This window comes from Priapulus caudatus, unplaced genomic scaffold (assembly GCF_000485595.1).
Source record: "Priapulus caudatus unplaced genomic scaffold, Priapulus_caudatus-5.0.1 Scaffold218, whole genome shotgun sequence".
NCBI lineage: Eukaryota > Metazoa > Priapulida > Priapulimorpha > Priapulimorphida > Priapulidae > Priapulus > Priapulus caudatus.
In genome coordinates, this window is record NW_014577279.1 from 300,629 (window position 1) to 317,106 (window position 16,478).

The following is a 16,478-nucleotide window of genomic DNA, read 5'->3' on the forward strand; positions in this document are numbered from 1 at the left end:
TGACAGTATCCTTCGTCGAGATGAATCACATTCAGTTTAGAAGCAGCTGGTGAAACCACAAGTAGAAACCTGCCGTTCGTTACAATTAAACTACTCATTGCTGAGATGAGCAATGATGCATTGTCGAGATAGCAATGAGATCGATATGGTGCAAGATAGCAGTAATGCAAGACATTTCCGAGATAGAAATGAGATTGATATTGCAAGATAGCAATGATGCAAGGTAGCAGTAATTTGAGATATTGCCGAGATAGCAATAAGATTGATATTGCAAGATAACAGTAATGCGAGATATTACCAAGATAGGAATGATATTGATATGGCAAGATAGCAGTAATGCGAAATATTACCGTGATAGCAATGAGATTGATATTGTAAGGTAGCAGTAATGCAAGATATTGCCGAGATATCAATGAGATCGATATATTGCAAAAATAGTAGTAATGCAACTTACTGCGTACTGAGGTAGCAATGAGATTGATATTGCAATATAGCAATGATGCAAGATATTGCTGAGATAGCGACGAGATTGACGATGAGGTAGCAATTCTTCTCTAAGCCTTGGAAACCGCCCCGTGCATGGAACTACGCCTCTACACTTCCCCCCCCCCATATGACCCGATTAAATGTCATCCATCACTTATGACGAGTCACAACTCGACAAAGGCTGTTCTGCACACGGAAGAAACCCAACATCCGCAATCATCCCACATATATATATAGAAGAAAACATCTAAGGAAGGCTCCTGCACGAAGGCTGCTGCGTCCAGATGTAAGCACAAAGCGACTAATTGTAACTATACGCCCGTCCTAGCCACATGCGCATGCGCGTACGTGCTATTACTTGTCATCGGCACGTTCACTTGTAGCATTTATAGGTAGTTATAGATCTGCACCAACGGTCCTAACATCTCAACTACCCACATATAGAGATCTTCCCTTCATCACGTAATTCCTCCTTTACTCCCAAATCTGCTATTTTCTAACCTTATGATCCCTCCCCAAGGCTTGCCCTTCTTGCCCTTTTTTAATCTCCCCGTTAGACCTTTCCCTCGCCCTCTACGCCTTTCCATTGGTCTCGATCGCCCCCATCCAATAACCTTCCCTCTTCCATAGGTCTACTATGTTCTCCCTAATTTTTCCCTGTCTCTTAGCGCTTCCTCTCCCACTCTGATCCCCTTTCCTCCTAACAGCTTGTTTCATGCTACACTCACGCGATACCATATTTCTCTTCACATGAAATAATATCGTTACCTGAGTGCGTGTGGCGAGGCGCGTGCAGTCACAAAATATATGTGGTCATTATGCATCGAATCATTCGATTCACGCATCGAATGTTGCATCAAATGATTCGATGCGTGAATCGAATGATTCGATGCGTGAATCGAATGATTCGATGCGTGAATCGAATGATTCGATGCGTGAATCGAATGATTCGAAGCCTGAATCGAATGATTCGATGCGNAGGAAGGCAGGAGGGGGAGACATGCGCGGAGAAGGTGGTGGAGGAGCGCAGCGTGGGTGAGAAGGCGGAGGACCAGGACGGAGGTGTGATGGGTGTGAGCGAGGAAGGCCATGGAAGGAGGAGGAGAGCGATCGGTGTTGAGCGATGCGCAGGGGAGAATCGTGGGGCGAGAACGGGGCTGGAGGCAGGGAGGTGGTCTGATGATAAGGTGGAGGAGCGAGGAGCCGAGGAGGAGGAGGGTCGTGAAAGGGAAATAGCCGGAGGCGCCAGGTGGTAGAGGAGGAAGGGCTCGCAGATGGCGTGGAAGGAGAGAGGATGGAGAAGCGCTTGGAGGATGCGAGGAAGAGCGAGGAGGAGGAGGCGGAGCAGTGGATATAGGTAGACTGCGAGGTAGAGGCGCCCTTCCCTTCTACTTCCTCCCCCTCACATCCTCGCCAACCTACCTCTCCTCCTCCCTCTCCTTCTCCTCCATTCCTTCATCTCATCCTCCTCCTCCTCCTCGTCCTCCACCCTCTCCCCTTCCACGCCCTTCCTTACCTCCGCCACTCTTCTCCCCACTTTCTCCCCCCTTCCTCTCCATCTCCACTTCCTCTCCTGCCTCTCCTCCTCCTTCCTCCCTCCACACCCCTTTCTCCCCTCCTCCACCACCTGGCCCTTCCCCTACCTTCTCCTTCATCTAACCTCCTCCACCTTCCCTTTCTTCTGGTCCCCTCCTCCTCCTTCCTCCTCCTTTCTCCTCCTCCTCCTCCACCTCCTCTCCTTCTCTTCTTCTCCTTCCCTCTCCCTCCACCACCTTTATCCCTCCTCTCTTTCTACCTTCTCCTCGCCCTCTAAGCTCCTCTTCTCCTCCTCCTTGTTCTCCTTCACCTTCCCCCTCCTCCTCCTCTACCTTCTCCCCTCCTGCTCCACCACTCTTCTCCTCACGTTGCTCCCCCTCCTCCTCCTCCCCTCCTCTCCTCCTCCTCGCTCCTCCTCCTCCTCCACCTTCCTCTCCTCATCTCCTCCCTCCTCCTTCTCCTCCTCCTCCTTCCTCCTCCTCCTCCTCCTCATCCTCCTCCACTTCTCCCCCTCGCTCATCCCACCACCTTCTCCTCACGTTCTCCCCTCCTCCTCCTCCCCCTCCTACTCCACCTCCTCTCATCCTCAGCCCTTTCCACCTCCTCTCCTCCTCTCCTCCTCACACCTCCCCACCTTCTCCCCTCCTCCTCCACCACCTCCCCACCTTCTCCCCCCCTCCTCCTCCACCACCTTCTTTTCCCTCCTCCTCGGAACCCTCCTGCCCCATGTATCACTGCCTTCAACAATGAATAATAAAACACCAAGTGAGTAAAATGATCGGGGGGTTAAATTGCTCCGGAGGGCGTAAATGTCCGGGGGGGTAATTGTCCGGGGCGCGCGCGTAAATGTCCGGGAGGTTGATTGTCCGGGGCGCGGTGATGTGTCCGGGGCGTAAATGTCCGGGGGTAATTCGTCCGGCGGGGGTAAATGTCGGGCCGGGTAATTGTCCGCGGCTGTGCTAATTGTCGGGGGGAAATGTCCGCGGGGTAATTGTCGGCGGGTAAATGGCCATGGGGGTAAATGGCCATGGGGCGGTAATTGTCCGCGGGCGAATTTGTCGCGTGAGTAATTGCCTCCGGGGGGTGATTGTCCGGGGGCGTATTTAGTCTAAGAACCATAGTATGATATATGTGTCGTGTGTAGTGGGACCTATATATATATAGCTTAATGAATACTTTGTTCTTGCATGCTATTATTAGCTCTTTGATAATAAGAAATGTAACAAATGAACAATAACGAATTATCGTGGCGCGTAGTACGATCGTTCTCTCTACTGTCTTTATTACCCTGTCTTCCTCGCCGTCACTGCTTCTCAAACACACACACAGCAGCACAACACAACATCACACAACCACACCACAGCATCACACACACACACACACTCACACACACACACACACAAACACAAACACACGCACGCACGCACGCACGCACGCACGCACGCACGCACAAACACTATATCTCTCTCACTCTTTCTTTTTTTCTCTCTTTCTCTCGATATCTCTCTTTCTCTCTCTCTCTCTCTCTCTCTCTCTCTCTCTCTCTCTCTCTTTATATATATATTAAAATTATTCCCTATTATCTACTCCTGATATATATCTTATATTTAGGCGTGGATGCGACACACTGGATCTCTGACATCTCCATCCCCATGAATGCAACATCTGAATTCACGGGCGATGTCGCCGGAGCAAACCAAGGCAGCAATTGTCCCGCCTCGGTGCACTGCATTAAAAATGCCATGGATAACAACCCCATGACCAAGTGGATTGCTAATTCCAACACAAACGAGGAGATTACGTTCGATTTTGTATCGCCTATTACCGCCTCCGCTATCTGTATCAAATACGGGATGGGTAGCGTTAATACTTTCAAAATGCAAGGTAGTAACGCTCCCGCGGGTCCTTGGTTAGATCTAGGCGGACCGTATCTTGTAACGGACAGTACCGACTTTACTCTTATACACTACATTAGATTTTTTCTCTTCCCAATGGCGTTTCGCTATTACAATATTATTGTCATAGACACGTTAGCATCGGACCCAATTGCAATATCAGACATCTACTTTCAAGTTACAGGTAATTCTACTATAGTTTTTACTTAATTGAATTTACATAATATAATTTTACAAATAATCCTAATCCCTTTCTATCCGTACGGTGATCAAGTTATTTAACAAATGTATATGCACTCGCGTAATTCCAGTCAGATCCAACTAGTACAGAGAGCTAAAGGCTGACAATCTCATCTCTCTATTATACACTCCTTATTATATTTATACTTGATAATGACAAATTACCTACTATGATTATTTCGTCATTATTATTTACTTGGCAACTACACATGCCATGCTACAGCTTTAATACTGCTGGATATGTAGGAGAGTCATCGATCTACCAAAACATATTGATTCGTGATGATAGATGTTTTTTTTTGGCTTATATGTAATGTAGGGAGCAACCCATAATATGTTTAAGTGATTGTTACAATCAGTGATCGAGTTACCCTGGTTGTTTTTAGGAACATGCACCACTTTACTAAGAGCAAAATAATTAGATGAAGATAGTACATTTATAAGATGATAATAAGCGGAAATATGCTAATAAGGTGCTAGGATCAACAGTTACAACGTTGAATAATCAACGCCTGCAGCTAGTACATCCTATCACCACACTCATATTATCAAGAGCTAATAAATACCTAAATAGGTATTTATTAGCTCTGATATTATGATACGTGTCACTGATATTTCCAGGTTAATGTTATTTTTTATTTAAATGCATGTTTAGGTGAGTGCACTGACATGTGTAACATAAACGCTTACTGTGATACTGAAGGCGCGACCTCGACATGTGTATGCCGAGATGGGTGGTTGGGTGATGGCATTTATTGCTACCATAGTAAGTATTTTTCCTGCTTCACGACCACTGATTAAAAGCTTGGCACCTATAATTGGTATCTGGAATATTGATATTCTTAGCGTTTGCCTCTTTGCACGTGCTCTTTAGTGTGGCGTTCTATCATGTGTTTCCAGCATAGACTGTCTTGACTTTGCATATCATAGAAATTGTGATTGGTATATATAATGTTGACACGTGACATTCTCCTCTTCTGTATAGGTGCGTTCTGACGAGGGGTTGCCTAGCGCCAGAAAACACGACGAAACGTGTGACAGGAAATAAAAATTCATCATCGCGTTTTAAGCATAAACTTGTATCGTATATGATTTCAGCTAACACAATTTGCGACTTGGATTTTGGCCGAGGTATAGTGTGCGGAGGTGACGCCATACACGGAAGTTGCTACGCCAATGAGAAAGGAATTGAGCTTTACCATCATTGCATATGTTTCCCTGGATGGCTTCAGACCTCAACACCAAGATGCTCTGAAATGGATCCCTCGGGTAACAGAAATCACGAGATCGGCTGAAATTAAGTTAAAAATATAAGTGAAATAGGAAAAATATCAAAAGAGACAAGAAGTAGAAAAGATAAATAAAAGAAAAAAATAAGAAAAAAGATTATAAAAATATGAGTTGCTTTACGCACCTCACAGTTTACGCCAAAGTATAAATATTTCAGCCGCATATGTTACCAGATGTAAACAAAAACGAAGTTATTTGTTTTTTATTGTACATTGTAAAATTGTAAATTTATTGTAAAATTTATAATTTTGTTTTTATTCACTCCTGGTGTTATCAAGCATACGACAATAATCTGCATAAATAATCTGAGCAACTATTAACAAACTATTATGACGATGTATATTTGTGGTGATACAATCGCATATCTGTTAAACAAACAGCTTTTTATATTATCAGCTAGAGTAAGAGGAACTGATATGATATATACTGAATTTTCCATATCTTTTTTCCAATTTTTTCCAATTTCCAAGCAATTTCGATTTGCAATATTATTTTCAATCAATTTTTTATTTCCAATAAAATTTGTAATGTAAATTTTAATTATATCAAAAACGAAATGGTTGCAGTGGACCAACATCATAACCGCCCAACCACAACTACAAGAGACTGACAGCACTCATAACCACAGAAGGCGTACCACAGCAGCGATGACTACAGCCGATCAAGGCCTCATACCATACCGCACTACAACCATGCCCACCGTTAACCTGTCTTATGGAAAGATCTTCGATTGAGTATACCGCATACAAGATCCAGTGTTATCAATCACCTACGCAGTGGAAGTGAAAGACATTGGTATTGCCCAAATCTCCCAAATAAAATCCATAAATGTGCATCTCATTGTTCTGGCAGATCCCGATTGCGTCATGTTGGTTTCGACATTCCAACTAACACTGCTACATATTTCACGTGGCTTGTATGATAGTTTCGCGATTGTTTCAGTGGGACAGGAAGTATTTGTGTCGCAGTATATAGCGCGCTATCGGCCAGAGGTATTCGAAACTCATGAAAATAGTAATTGGTAACATCTTCTATTTGAGCACCGATCATATTCGCTTATTTGGCTTTAATTAGCTAAACTAATTACTTAATATGATTGTTAATTATTAATTTAAATTATATAATTGCAATTGTTTCTGGTGACAATTGTATGATGAAATGTCATGAGGTTCTAGCTTTTGAACGATAAAGACTCCAAAAAAGTATCATTAAAAACTTGTTATTACACATATATCAGCCGTCATATATAAATAAATATATACGGCGCGGTGCGCGCGCGTGTGTGTGTGTGTGTGTGTGTGTGGTGTGTGTGTGTGTGTGTGTGTGTGTGTGTGCGTGTGCGTGTGCCGTGTGCGTTGTGCTGTGCGTGTGTGGCGTGTGCGTGTGCGTGTGCGTGTGTGTGTGTGTGTGTGTGTTTGTGGTGTGACGACGCATGTAAATGACGTTATTATTCGAGATTGGTCGTATTGTGAATCTTACAGGAGATTTTAGCAATTTATATGTTGCGAATTTGTCGATTTTATAATATATAGCTAATTATTATGCATGATTGTCCAATACGAAGCACATTTCACTTCTAAGGCTAATGTAAAAGCGTGGGTGTGTAAAGACACATTTTACTTTACTTCTGATAACAACGTAAAATTAAGCAATCGTAATTAAGGCATATTTAACACGTGTTTTCGTCATTAACATGGATATTATCTATATAAGCGGTGATAACATGGACTACTACACCAGTGATTAAACAGGTGTACAATAAGAATTTTGGCTTTTGATTACATTGTCATTGTGGCTTAGGCCTACAGCAATTGTTTTCCGAATGATTGGCAAAGGTTCTAGAAAAATGATCACTGTATAAGTTTCCGTCAGGAATTATCGTCTTAATTTCCAGCAATATTATCAATTGAGGTTTGTTATTTTCCATGTTATTATATAGATAAAGCGTTTTTCGAGCTACAAGTTGTTTTTCTCCCTTTCCTCTGCTAATCTTCTTCTGTTTGTTATTTTATATTATTATGTTGTCTTTGTTTGATCGCTTGCATAGTATATTGCATTGTATAGTCATCAAGTGAACCACCTCATGCAAAGCCCCCTATACGCGTATCCTATAAGCGCACTGGTCACTACTAATGCATTGGACCATTTTAGTCTGTTGCAGTACCATTTGTATAATTTTGCATATATGAATATATAATAAATAAATAAATAAATTTATTTATTTATTTATTTATTCATATCAATTGCCGTCAAGTAAATGCTTTTCCGTCTGGTTTCACTGTTCGTTTTCTTACGAAGATTTTAAAACGAAAGAAATGTTGCCACAGCGTCGTTAAAACATTGTGTATCTGCAGTTCCTACTGTAATGTCGACGTCTCATATCGGCTGTTCGAAACGTTCTAAATCATATATAAACGTTATTGATGTTATGACGTCATTACAGGTTTTCACCGTATGCCCGCACAACTGTTATCCGGCTAAGAAAATTAAATAAAAATTGAATTCAGTTTGTGAACTAAATAAGAATATATGCCTTTCTTTACTATTTACACATTCTTTACTGCCTATCTCAGAAGCTTCATGTAACTGCATGCATGCACAACTAATCCGAGCTTACAAGAGGTGTATATCATTTGTGATCATCAATCATATATCGCTGCTATTGACACATTATTATTATTTTCCCCGCGTTGACCGCAGGAAAGCCGATTTTGCCGATTCTGAGATTTACATGTATGTGTGTATAAGTGCATGCGTACATACATGCGTACTTGGCTGCGCATTTGTGTGATTGCATGAAAATACAAGTCATGAAGGTATCAAGTCATAGAGAGAGAAAGAAAGAGAGAGAGAGAGCAGAGGAGACGAGCGGAGAGAGAAAAAAGAGAGAGAGAGAGAGGAAATAGAGAGAGAGAGAGAGAGAGAGAGAAAGAAGACATCCAGAGAGAGAGAGAGAGAGAAGAGAGAGAGAGAGAGAGAGAGAGAGAGAGAAAGAGAGAGAGAAGAGCCGTGGGAGGCAGAGAGAGAGATGTTTTTTAAATGTAGGCTTATCCATAATTCTCTACGGGCGGTGTCGTGTTTGGAATGGTATCTTGGTTGGTCTGTATCACTTAATCGCGCTAACAGGGCCAACAATGCATAACGGGCTATGGCATAAAAATAACTTCACCTTTATGGCTCTAAATATCTATTAAAAAAATACCCCTGATATGTGTTAATGTGTTTATAGGTTAGTTTTATTCGGTCTATGTTTTTATGCTCTATATGGTTTATGGTTATGTTTATTAACTTCATTGTTGATCGTTTACTAGGTTGATCCCCCTTACCCGCTTCACCTTTTAACGGTGTCTCTAACTTTAGCTCAGCATCTGGACACTGTATAGATTTTGATATTGCGTCCAGTCATATACCAGCTGGTAGCATATACACAGCGCCTATTTTTAAACGTGTCGGATGAAAATCTGTTAGTTTTATTGGATAATTATAAGCGAATGATAGTCACAGTAGATATATTAGTAGGTTGCTAATCTAAACGAAATAAAGTCGCAACTGTGTACAGAGTGATAATCTCAATACTTGGGCGTGAGACACGTCGTAATCGCGACAGACCGGCAATACTCACATCTTAATCCTTCGTCGAGACAAACACATGGCAGTTTAGAAGGCATCTGGTGAGACCGCACAATCCCCCGGAAAAAAAAAAACCTGTTGGTTCATTGCAAGATGAGCACATGATCCTTGTCGAGATCGATATGTCACCGAGGCCGTAATGCGAGTATATTACCGAATAGCAAAGAGATCCTAACTAAGTGTGCAAGTTAGCAGAATTGCGAGACAATTGCCTGAGTATATGAAATGAGATTGATATTAGCAAGATAAGCAATGATGCAAGATAGCAGAATGCGAATATTACCGAGATACAATGACCACCGATTGATCATTGCAAAGTAACCAGTAATGCGAAGTATTTATTACCGAGATAGCCACATCTGAGATTTGATATTGCAAGGTAGCCGTACTGCGAATATTATATCCGAGTATAGCAAATTGAGTTTAATATGTGAAGGTAGCAGTAATGCGCAGAATGCGCCCCGGAGATAGTAAATGAGCTTTGATATTGCAAGATAATTAGCGATGATACAAGGTAGCAGTAATGGAGATTATTGCCTAGAAGCAATGAGATCGATATCATTTATATTATAATGGCCTGTTGTTTGATTTGATATTGGATAATATGCGTCATACTTTGGGTTGCTTTGGCAATAGGTATATGTGGGCCCCGAGCGTAGGCGAAGTCAATCACTATACAGGCATGTGCCGCCCAACGAACAGGCATCTGTTTTAGTGCATCACATGACTTTGCATAGTATCGGGCAAAATGAATGAATAAGACAAATTTCTTAAACGAACAATTTAATTGTTAAAACACAAATGTTAATATGATATATTATTAGAATTATAATATATATAATATGTTATTTTATAATAATATTGATGATATTAGAAGATATGCAATTGCCCTTATCATTTTATCTCCAACACCATGCATAAAGTCGAAATCTCAAGCGACGGATAAAGAATCTAAGGAAGCCGCTGAAATAACATAAGTAACTGGCGCATAAGAAATCATTTAAGGCGTGAGTTAATAATTTGAGGCTAACATGAACTTCGAATACAATAAAACCGATTTAGAATACAATTTAAACAAAATATATCATTATTTTCGCGCTCACTCTCATACAGCTGTATCACATTCCACATTTTCACAATTTTTGATTTATTTCAATATATACATATTTGCCTTTCAGTCCGGAAGAATTAAAATATCACGAATCACTAATTAAAGAACTAAATGAATTTAGTATAACAGCTGCTACTAAAGGAAAGAAGCAAATAACTTATACTGGCTCTTGTACCTACGTGAAATCAACATGTGTAGCGAAAATTGCCAGTTCGTTTACCTTCAAATGCCATTAGGAAACTTTCACATATATGCCGTGTGTTTAATTACTCAGTGTGCCAGATTTCTCCACTAGGTGGCGCCAGCTAGAGGTACAATTGAAGGAACCATGTTATGGGATCTGTAAAAGTAAAAACCGGTGTATTTTTTAAATGTACCATGAAAACGTTGCCCTATCCACACACACAAAATGTTTATTCGCGCATTACAATATACATAAATAATATAATGAGAATATTAGTATCAGAATTGCATAGGAGGTCGAGTTGACTGGGAAGTCTTCGAGTCAGCCACTCTTTAAAATGTGATATTATTACATATATGATGGCTGTTAAATGATTAAATGATACATGAGTTTAACATAAATAAGGATACATAATAAAAGATAAATGACGATAAAGTAAAAGAGAACAGGTATGAACAATCAAATAGATTAACATAACAAAACATAATTTTACCGAACAGTAACTAAAGAGTATCAAAAATAATAAGTAAATAAATAAACTAACTGGACATCTATGGTGGTCAGGTCAGGTCTGGAACTATTCTAGACATGCACGCACGTAGCCACGTACGCTCATCTGCCTGCCCGCCCGCCGGCACGTACGCACACACGTACGCACGCAAATATGCACAGATGAATATATATATATATAGAGAGAGAGAGAGAGTGAGAGAGAGAGAGAGATAGAGAGAGAGAAGTAGGGAAGAGGAGNCTATTTACTTATTCTCTGACTCCCCAAATCGAACTGCTACTATTTACTTCTTCTTCAACTCCCCAAATCGAACTCCTTCTTCCTATTTACTTATTCTCTGACTCCCCAAATCGAACTCTTTTCCCCCTTGATTTACGCTCTATTTATCTAATCTTGACAATGGTAGATGTAAACACAATCAGCTGTTCGCTTCTAGATGTCACGTGGGTTTCACCAACCAGTCAGCGTGACGTTGACATGACAATGACGTATATATATACAAACATGGACGAACACTGGACGAACGATGGACGAAATCTCGTCACCTGGACGAGAAAACGGACGAACATGTAAACAGACGGTAATTGTATGTATTGAAAGCTCACCTAAATATATCCTCTCTATGTTGTAACTATATTGTTCCCCCTCCCCCCGTTACTGCACTTAGAACTTTCTACAGTTGGCATTAAACCGACCAGGCTCTCCAACTGGCAGCAAGATCAAGCCCGCACGTACAGCACACACGCGGCGCCATTGACTATATATATACAACAATATAGTTGTATATATATAGTCAATGGCGCCGCATGTGTGCTGTACGTGCGGGCTTGATCTTGCTGCCAGTGGGCTCTCCGACTGTTAGTGTTACACGGCGGAGGAGTGTATTAGTACCCCTCTCGCCACCTCTCGCCCCTCTCGCCCTCTCTCCCTCTCTCGCCACGTAGTGTTATTAGCGAGATGGGAACTTGTGGCTAGGTGGGCATTAGCTCTAGAACTAGACCGGGCTATAGGCATAGCCCTCCGCTCCGCCGTAGGGCTATAGAACATACGGCCCATGGGAACTTCCAAGTAGTAAGCAAAGACAACTTTTTGCGCTTAATCACTTCGGTTCAAGGATAGAGAACATGGGGCCCATTGAAACCTTGGGGCTTTGTATGCTTTGTTACCCGTACCGCCGGTTCGTAGCGGTCTGAGTAGCGATTAAACGCCCATATCGTAACTTTAGTAAATGAGGGGTGTAGACCCTTTAAAATTGACAGAGGTCTTCTTCAGGATGTTGTCTAATAATTTCTAGCAAGAAATATGTCCTTTGTTGTGAGAAAGGCGGCACAAAACGTCCTTTAACCGAGGGTACTCCTCTTGTTTTTACTGTTTTTCACCATTTCAACGCTCTCGTATTTCACGTCATATCACTTCTATTCACTCTGTTATGACTTATGGCCCTCAAATTTCTGTTCATATATCATGCGCGCGTAATTTACGAACTGATACTATACTGACACTGTCTATCCACAGTAAATTACCTCAACAAACGTTCGTATTCGGTTCATGTACAGAAACTAAGTTAGTAAATATGATTATCATTATGATTGCATCAACCTTTTGTTTCATGAATGGAGCCAAAAATACAAAAATAACGCTCTCTTTCTTTCACACTGACTCTCTCTCTGTCTCTCTCCCTCACTCTCCCTCTCTCTCCCTCTCTCTCTCCCTCTTTCTATATATATAGGGCCACACAGCTAGGACTCAGGAGACTTCTAAATTATACTGTGGTGACTAAACAAGTGTAGTGATATGAATGTTACTGAATATCCTGGCAGGCTGCTCGTGTATAACCGCAAATGTTTCTGCATTTCCGAGCAGTAATCGGCATGCTCCTTAGGAGATTGCAACAGTGCGTCAGCAGGGTGTGCTGGAGTCACCCTGCAGCTTCTGACTTTGGGAGGCAAGCTGGCGCTCGCTTGTTTCGCATGGCCGCCCCGGCGTGCCAGGCATTCACCGTGATGACGACGCGTGACGAACACTTGGAGCTCAACATTGCTGGACTGAAGTCACCGATAAGACTCAACTACATGTGGCTGCGAGATCACTGCTACTGCGAGGTACGACTCCGCCGTAAATTGCTATCATCGCTGACTTTATAACTTACGTGGCATCGAGTCAGTGGCTTTTCAGACTGAGACAGGGCGGTGTTGTGAATCTGCGTCTCATAGAGACAGTCCGGGTGTACACTTCATACAGAGTCTCTTAACATATACACACCTAACCAGTTACAGTGACTATTACCATGCATACACCTATTACGTATGTATACTGAACAGTTTAATTCAGTCAAGTCTGTACATTAGAGTCGATCAAGGGTGACCCCAACAAATTTTCTGTACAGTTATCTGTTTTATAGAGGTATGTGGTATCACTGTGTAAGTGGCATTTCAAGGGAAATGCCCAGAATGTCTTCAGTAACATGTTTCCGTTCTAAAGAGGTATATTCGGAAAATAGCATGAACGCATCTATAGACATTTAAACACAGTTAACACAGCATCTATAGACATTTAAACACAGTGTGTACACAGTTAAACACATGTTAGCAGATATATCTGCTAACATGTGTTTAACTGTGTACACACTGTGTTTAAATGTCTATAGATGCTGTGTTAACTGTGTTTAAATGTCTATAGATGCGTTCATGCTATTTTCCGAATATAGCTTATATGTTGTGATGGGGATGAACTGTAACGTGACATTGGCAAAGAAGATTTAGTTGTGTACACGTTTTTTTTTTTTTAGAAATGTTACAGCAGGGATACGTTTCAGAAGAAATTTGACACACATAGTCTTGAAAAGTCTGTAGTGCCAGATGAAATCTTCTTGGAGGATGAAACACTTTGTCTTTTGTGTACGTAATTAGCTATACACTACTTATTATTGTTTAGTTTATTACATGTTATTTATGTACATAAGATTCTTGTACATATTTGCTGCGCTCACACGAGGAGTTTAGTTGCGTTCACACGCTAAAATATACGCGGCTTGCTTAGCCACGGCTTGCTTAGTCGCGATTGCTCCGGCTTGCTTAGCGCGGAATCATATTCCGCGCCAACTAAGCCGCGTATATTCGGCACCACGCTGGCCGCGTATTGATTGTCTTGTGAACCTAGACTGCTACCCGTTCGCTGCACGACGTTAGGGTAGCGTGTGGAACTGTCGACCGGGTACCAGTCTATATTATACCGAGCTAGCTAAGCCTCGAATCTTGTGTATCTCGTGTGAACGCATTTTAACCGGACTTAGCACCAACTAAGTACGGTACCAGCTAAGCCGTGTATACGTGTGAACGCAGCTATTGATGTGCAGTACAGAGTTCTTTTATGTCGTGTATGTCATGTATAATTCATACGTATTATATCAACTCGGTATGTATAAATTCTATTCTTATAAACTATTTATAAGGGTACATTAACTAATAAAGGCGTTTACAGTATAATTACCACACCTATAAGTGTTTTTTAGAGAAATGTTAATTTTTCTTATTTATGTAAATGTTAATTTTTCTTATTTATGTAAATGTTTCTTATTTACATGCACGTGTAACGTACACGTAATTTATAGACTTACGTACGCATTTAGGGCCTGATGGCCACAGAACAACGTTCCAGCTGGGTTGGCTTCTGCAAAACAGCTATGATGGACACAGGCAGGTGAAAGATGTGACAAAGGTCCTCTGGGATGCAAACCACATAAAACAACTGAACCCAGCGATGGTGCCGCACCGCATGTTCATGGACACACAAGACAGCCTCAAGCAACTGCTGCTAAACATTAATACATATGGTTTTGGAATTGTTGATAGCGTACGTACGTCTCATTTATTATAATTAAAATCGAACTAAACACTCAGAGTAAAGATCTGACACTCTTAACTGCCATGATCCAAATGCAAGGTATCTTAAAAACATATCTGGATAATTTTATGGATAATTGAACTATAGTATCTAGAATCCACTTGAATGAAGCAAGGTATTATTTATCTGTATGAAACGTGATTTAGAGTTGCATTGCTGCCTGTAAATGATACAATATCGCCTGTAATTAATTTGCATCTGTATTGCTGCATGTTTAGTGTTACTATAGTTAAATGCGTGATTATGCCTATTTGCATGTAATTCACAGTTATTTATGCTTGTCAATGTAACCAAACGGCTTATAACCGCAAATCAGCATGCTCTCACTGGCCGCCTCGCACTTAGCAGGTACCGGCCACAGAGGAAGCCACAGGGGCGGTGGCCGAGAGAGTCTGCCGCATGCACGAAAATATCTATGGCAAGCTGTGGTCATTTAGCACGGACATGACCCACAGCGACACCGCCTACACCAACTTGGCACTCGGCGCACACACGGACAACACCTACTTGGAAGATTGCCCCGGGTGAGAAGCACACTCTGGGAAAAATGATTCTGTTGAAGATTTGGGTCTTTACTATCATAGTCTCTAATCTAAAGGAAGGCTTGAGTCGTGAGAAAATGGAGTCTTAATCTAGTAGCTAAGGCAATGTATTGTCTTGACATCATCCCTGTGTTTTTTGACCGTCACCCTTTCTCAAATGTTTATGTACCTATTCGCTTTCCACACATTGTAATTTCTATAACTATCACTGCTGTAACGAAAGGCTAACGGAAGACAATATTTTATAAAATTACACTTGCAAATTTATTCACAAATACTCGGTTTAGCAAATTTGCCATTTATTTCTCATGTGAGATGATTGAAACAGATGTTTATTCAATAATGTAGTTGTAAGTGAGTACAAATAATTTCATGGGATATTCAACAGAAATCTGTTACCCTGTAAATTTAGTTCTATCACAGCAGTACAGAGTAATTCTATTAACCACTGTTAGCATTCCTTTATCATAACTGTTTTACAGCAAGACAGTGAAATAACAAACTGCTAATGTTAAAATATTCCACTATTTTTGGTTTAGATTGCCGCAAGTATTGAATGCTTTGATATCCGTCTTTTTCATATGATTATTTAATTGTTACGCCACGTTCCAGTATCCAGATTTTCCACTGTCTGCAGCATGATGGTAACGGGGGTGAAACACTGCTAGTCGATGGATTTAACGCAGCCGATCAACTCAGAAAGGTATGAGTCCTAATTCAAATTGCCAACAAAGTTCTGTTGGCTGTGCAATCGGCCTATCTTCTATCGAAGCGATACCCCCCCCCCCCACACACACACACCCCATCCCCACCCCGGCCGTGGATAGTGAGCACACTTAGGTAGTTTCTTATGCGTGCATGCGAAAATGTTGACTTAGTGAGCTTTCATTACCAAGCAATATTTTTAGTATGCCCTATCGCAACAGTGATTCGCTCAAGCTGCCTGTCAGTCTCGCTCACACGGGTAGGTCAATTTCTCAGCAATTCTCATATGAGCGGCACCTTATGCAGGTTGTGCGTTACCATCATGATGCATGTACCTATACAGCTCAACGTGTCAGCTAGTACCAATTTGCATATATTCATGTCATCTTGTAATGAGGTACATTTGAAAACAATAGGCATATAGGGGGCGCTGATAAGCAACTCG

The 16,478-nt window shown here is 41.5% G+C and overlaps 2 protein-coding genes across 3 annotated transcripts in view; both read left to right on the forward strand.

Moving 5' to 3' along the window:
• LOC106807494 overlaps positions 1-6,066 on the forward strand; it is a 10,486-nt gene extending 4,420 nt beyond the window's left edge. Inside the window, exons 1-4 of one of the 2 annotated variants that reach the window (XM_014809828.1) lie at positions 3,642-4,101; positions 4,813-4,923; positions 5,256-5,426; positions 6,014-6,066. In XM_014809828.1, coding sequence (XP_014665314.1) covers positions 3,675-4,101; positions 4,813-4,923; positions 5,256-5,426; positions 6,014-6,057 — 753 coding nt within the window. In that variant the 5' untranslated portion in view covers positions 3,642-3,674 and the 3' untranslated portion in view covers positions 6,058-6,066. Of the gene's footprint in view, positions 1-3,641; positions 4,102-4,812; positions 4,924-5,255; positions 5,427-6,013 lie in introns of those variants that run through there. The other variant, XM_014809829.1, reaches the window with a different exon arrangement.
• Positions 1-16,031, forward strand: part of LOC106807493 (trimethyllysine dioxygenase, mitochondrial-like) — a gene marked incomplete at its 3' end in the record, with an annotated part of 27,167 nt that extends 11,136 nt beyond the window's left edge. The window contains 6 exon segments of the mRNA XM_014809827.1: positions 11,073-11,077; positions 12,747-12,985; positions 13,672-13,780; positions 14,512-14,735; positions 15,135-15,310; positions 15,941-16,031. Coding sequence (XP_014665313.1) covers positions 12,755-12,985; positions 13,672-13,780; positions 14,512-14,735; positions 15,135-15,310; positions 15,941-16,031 — 831 coding nt within the window.
• Between the last annotated feature and the right edge of the window lie 447 nt (positions 16,032-16,478).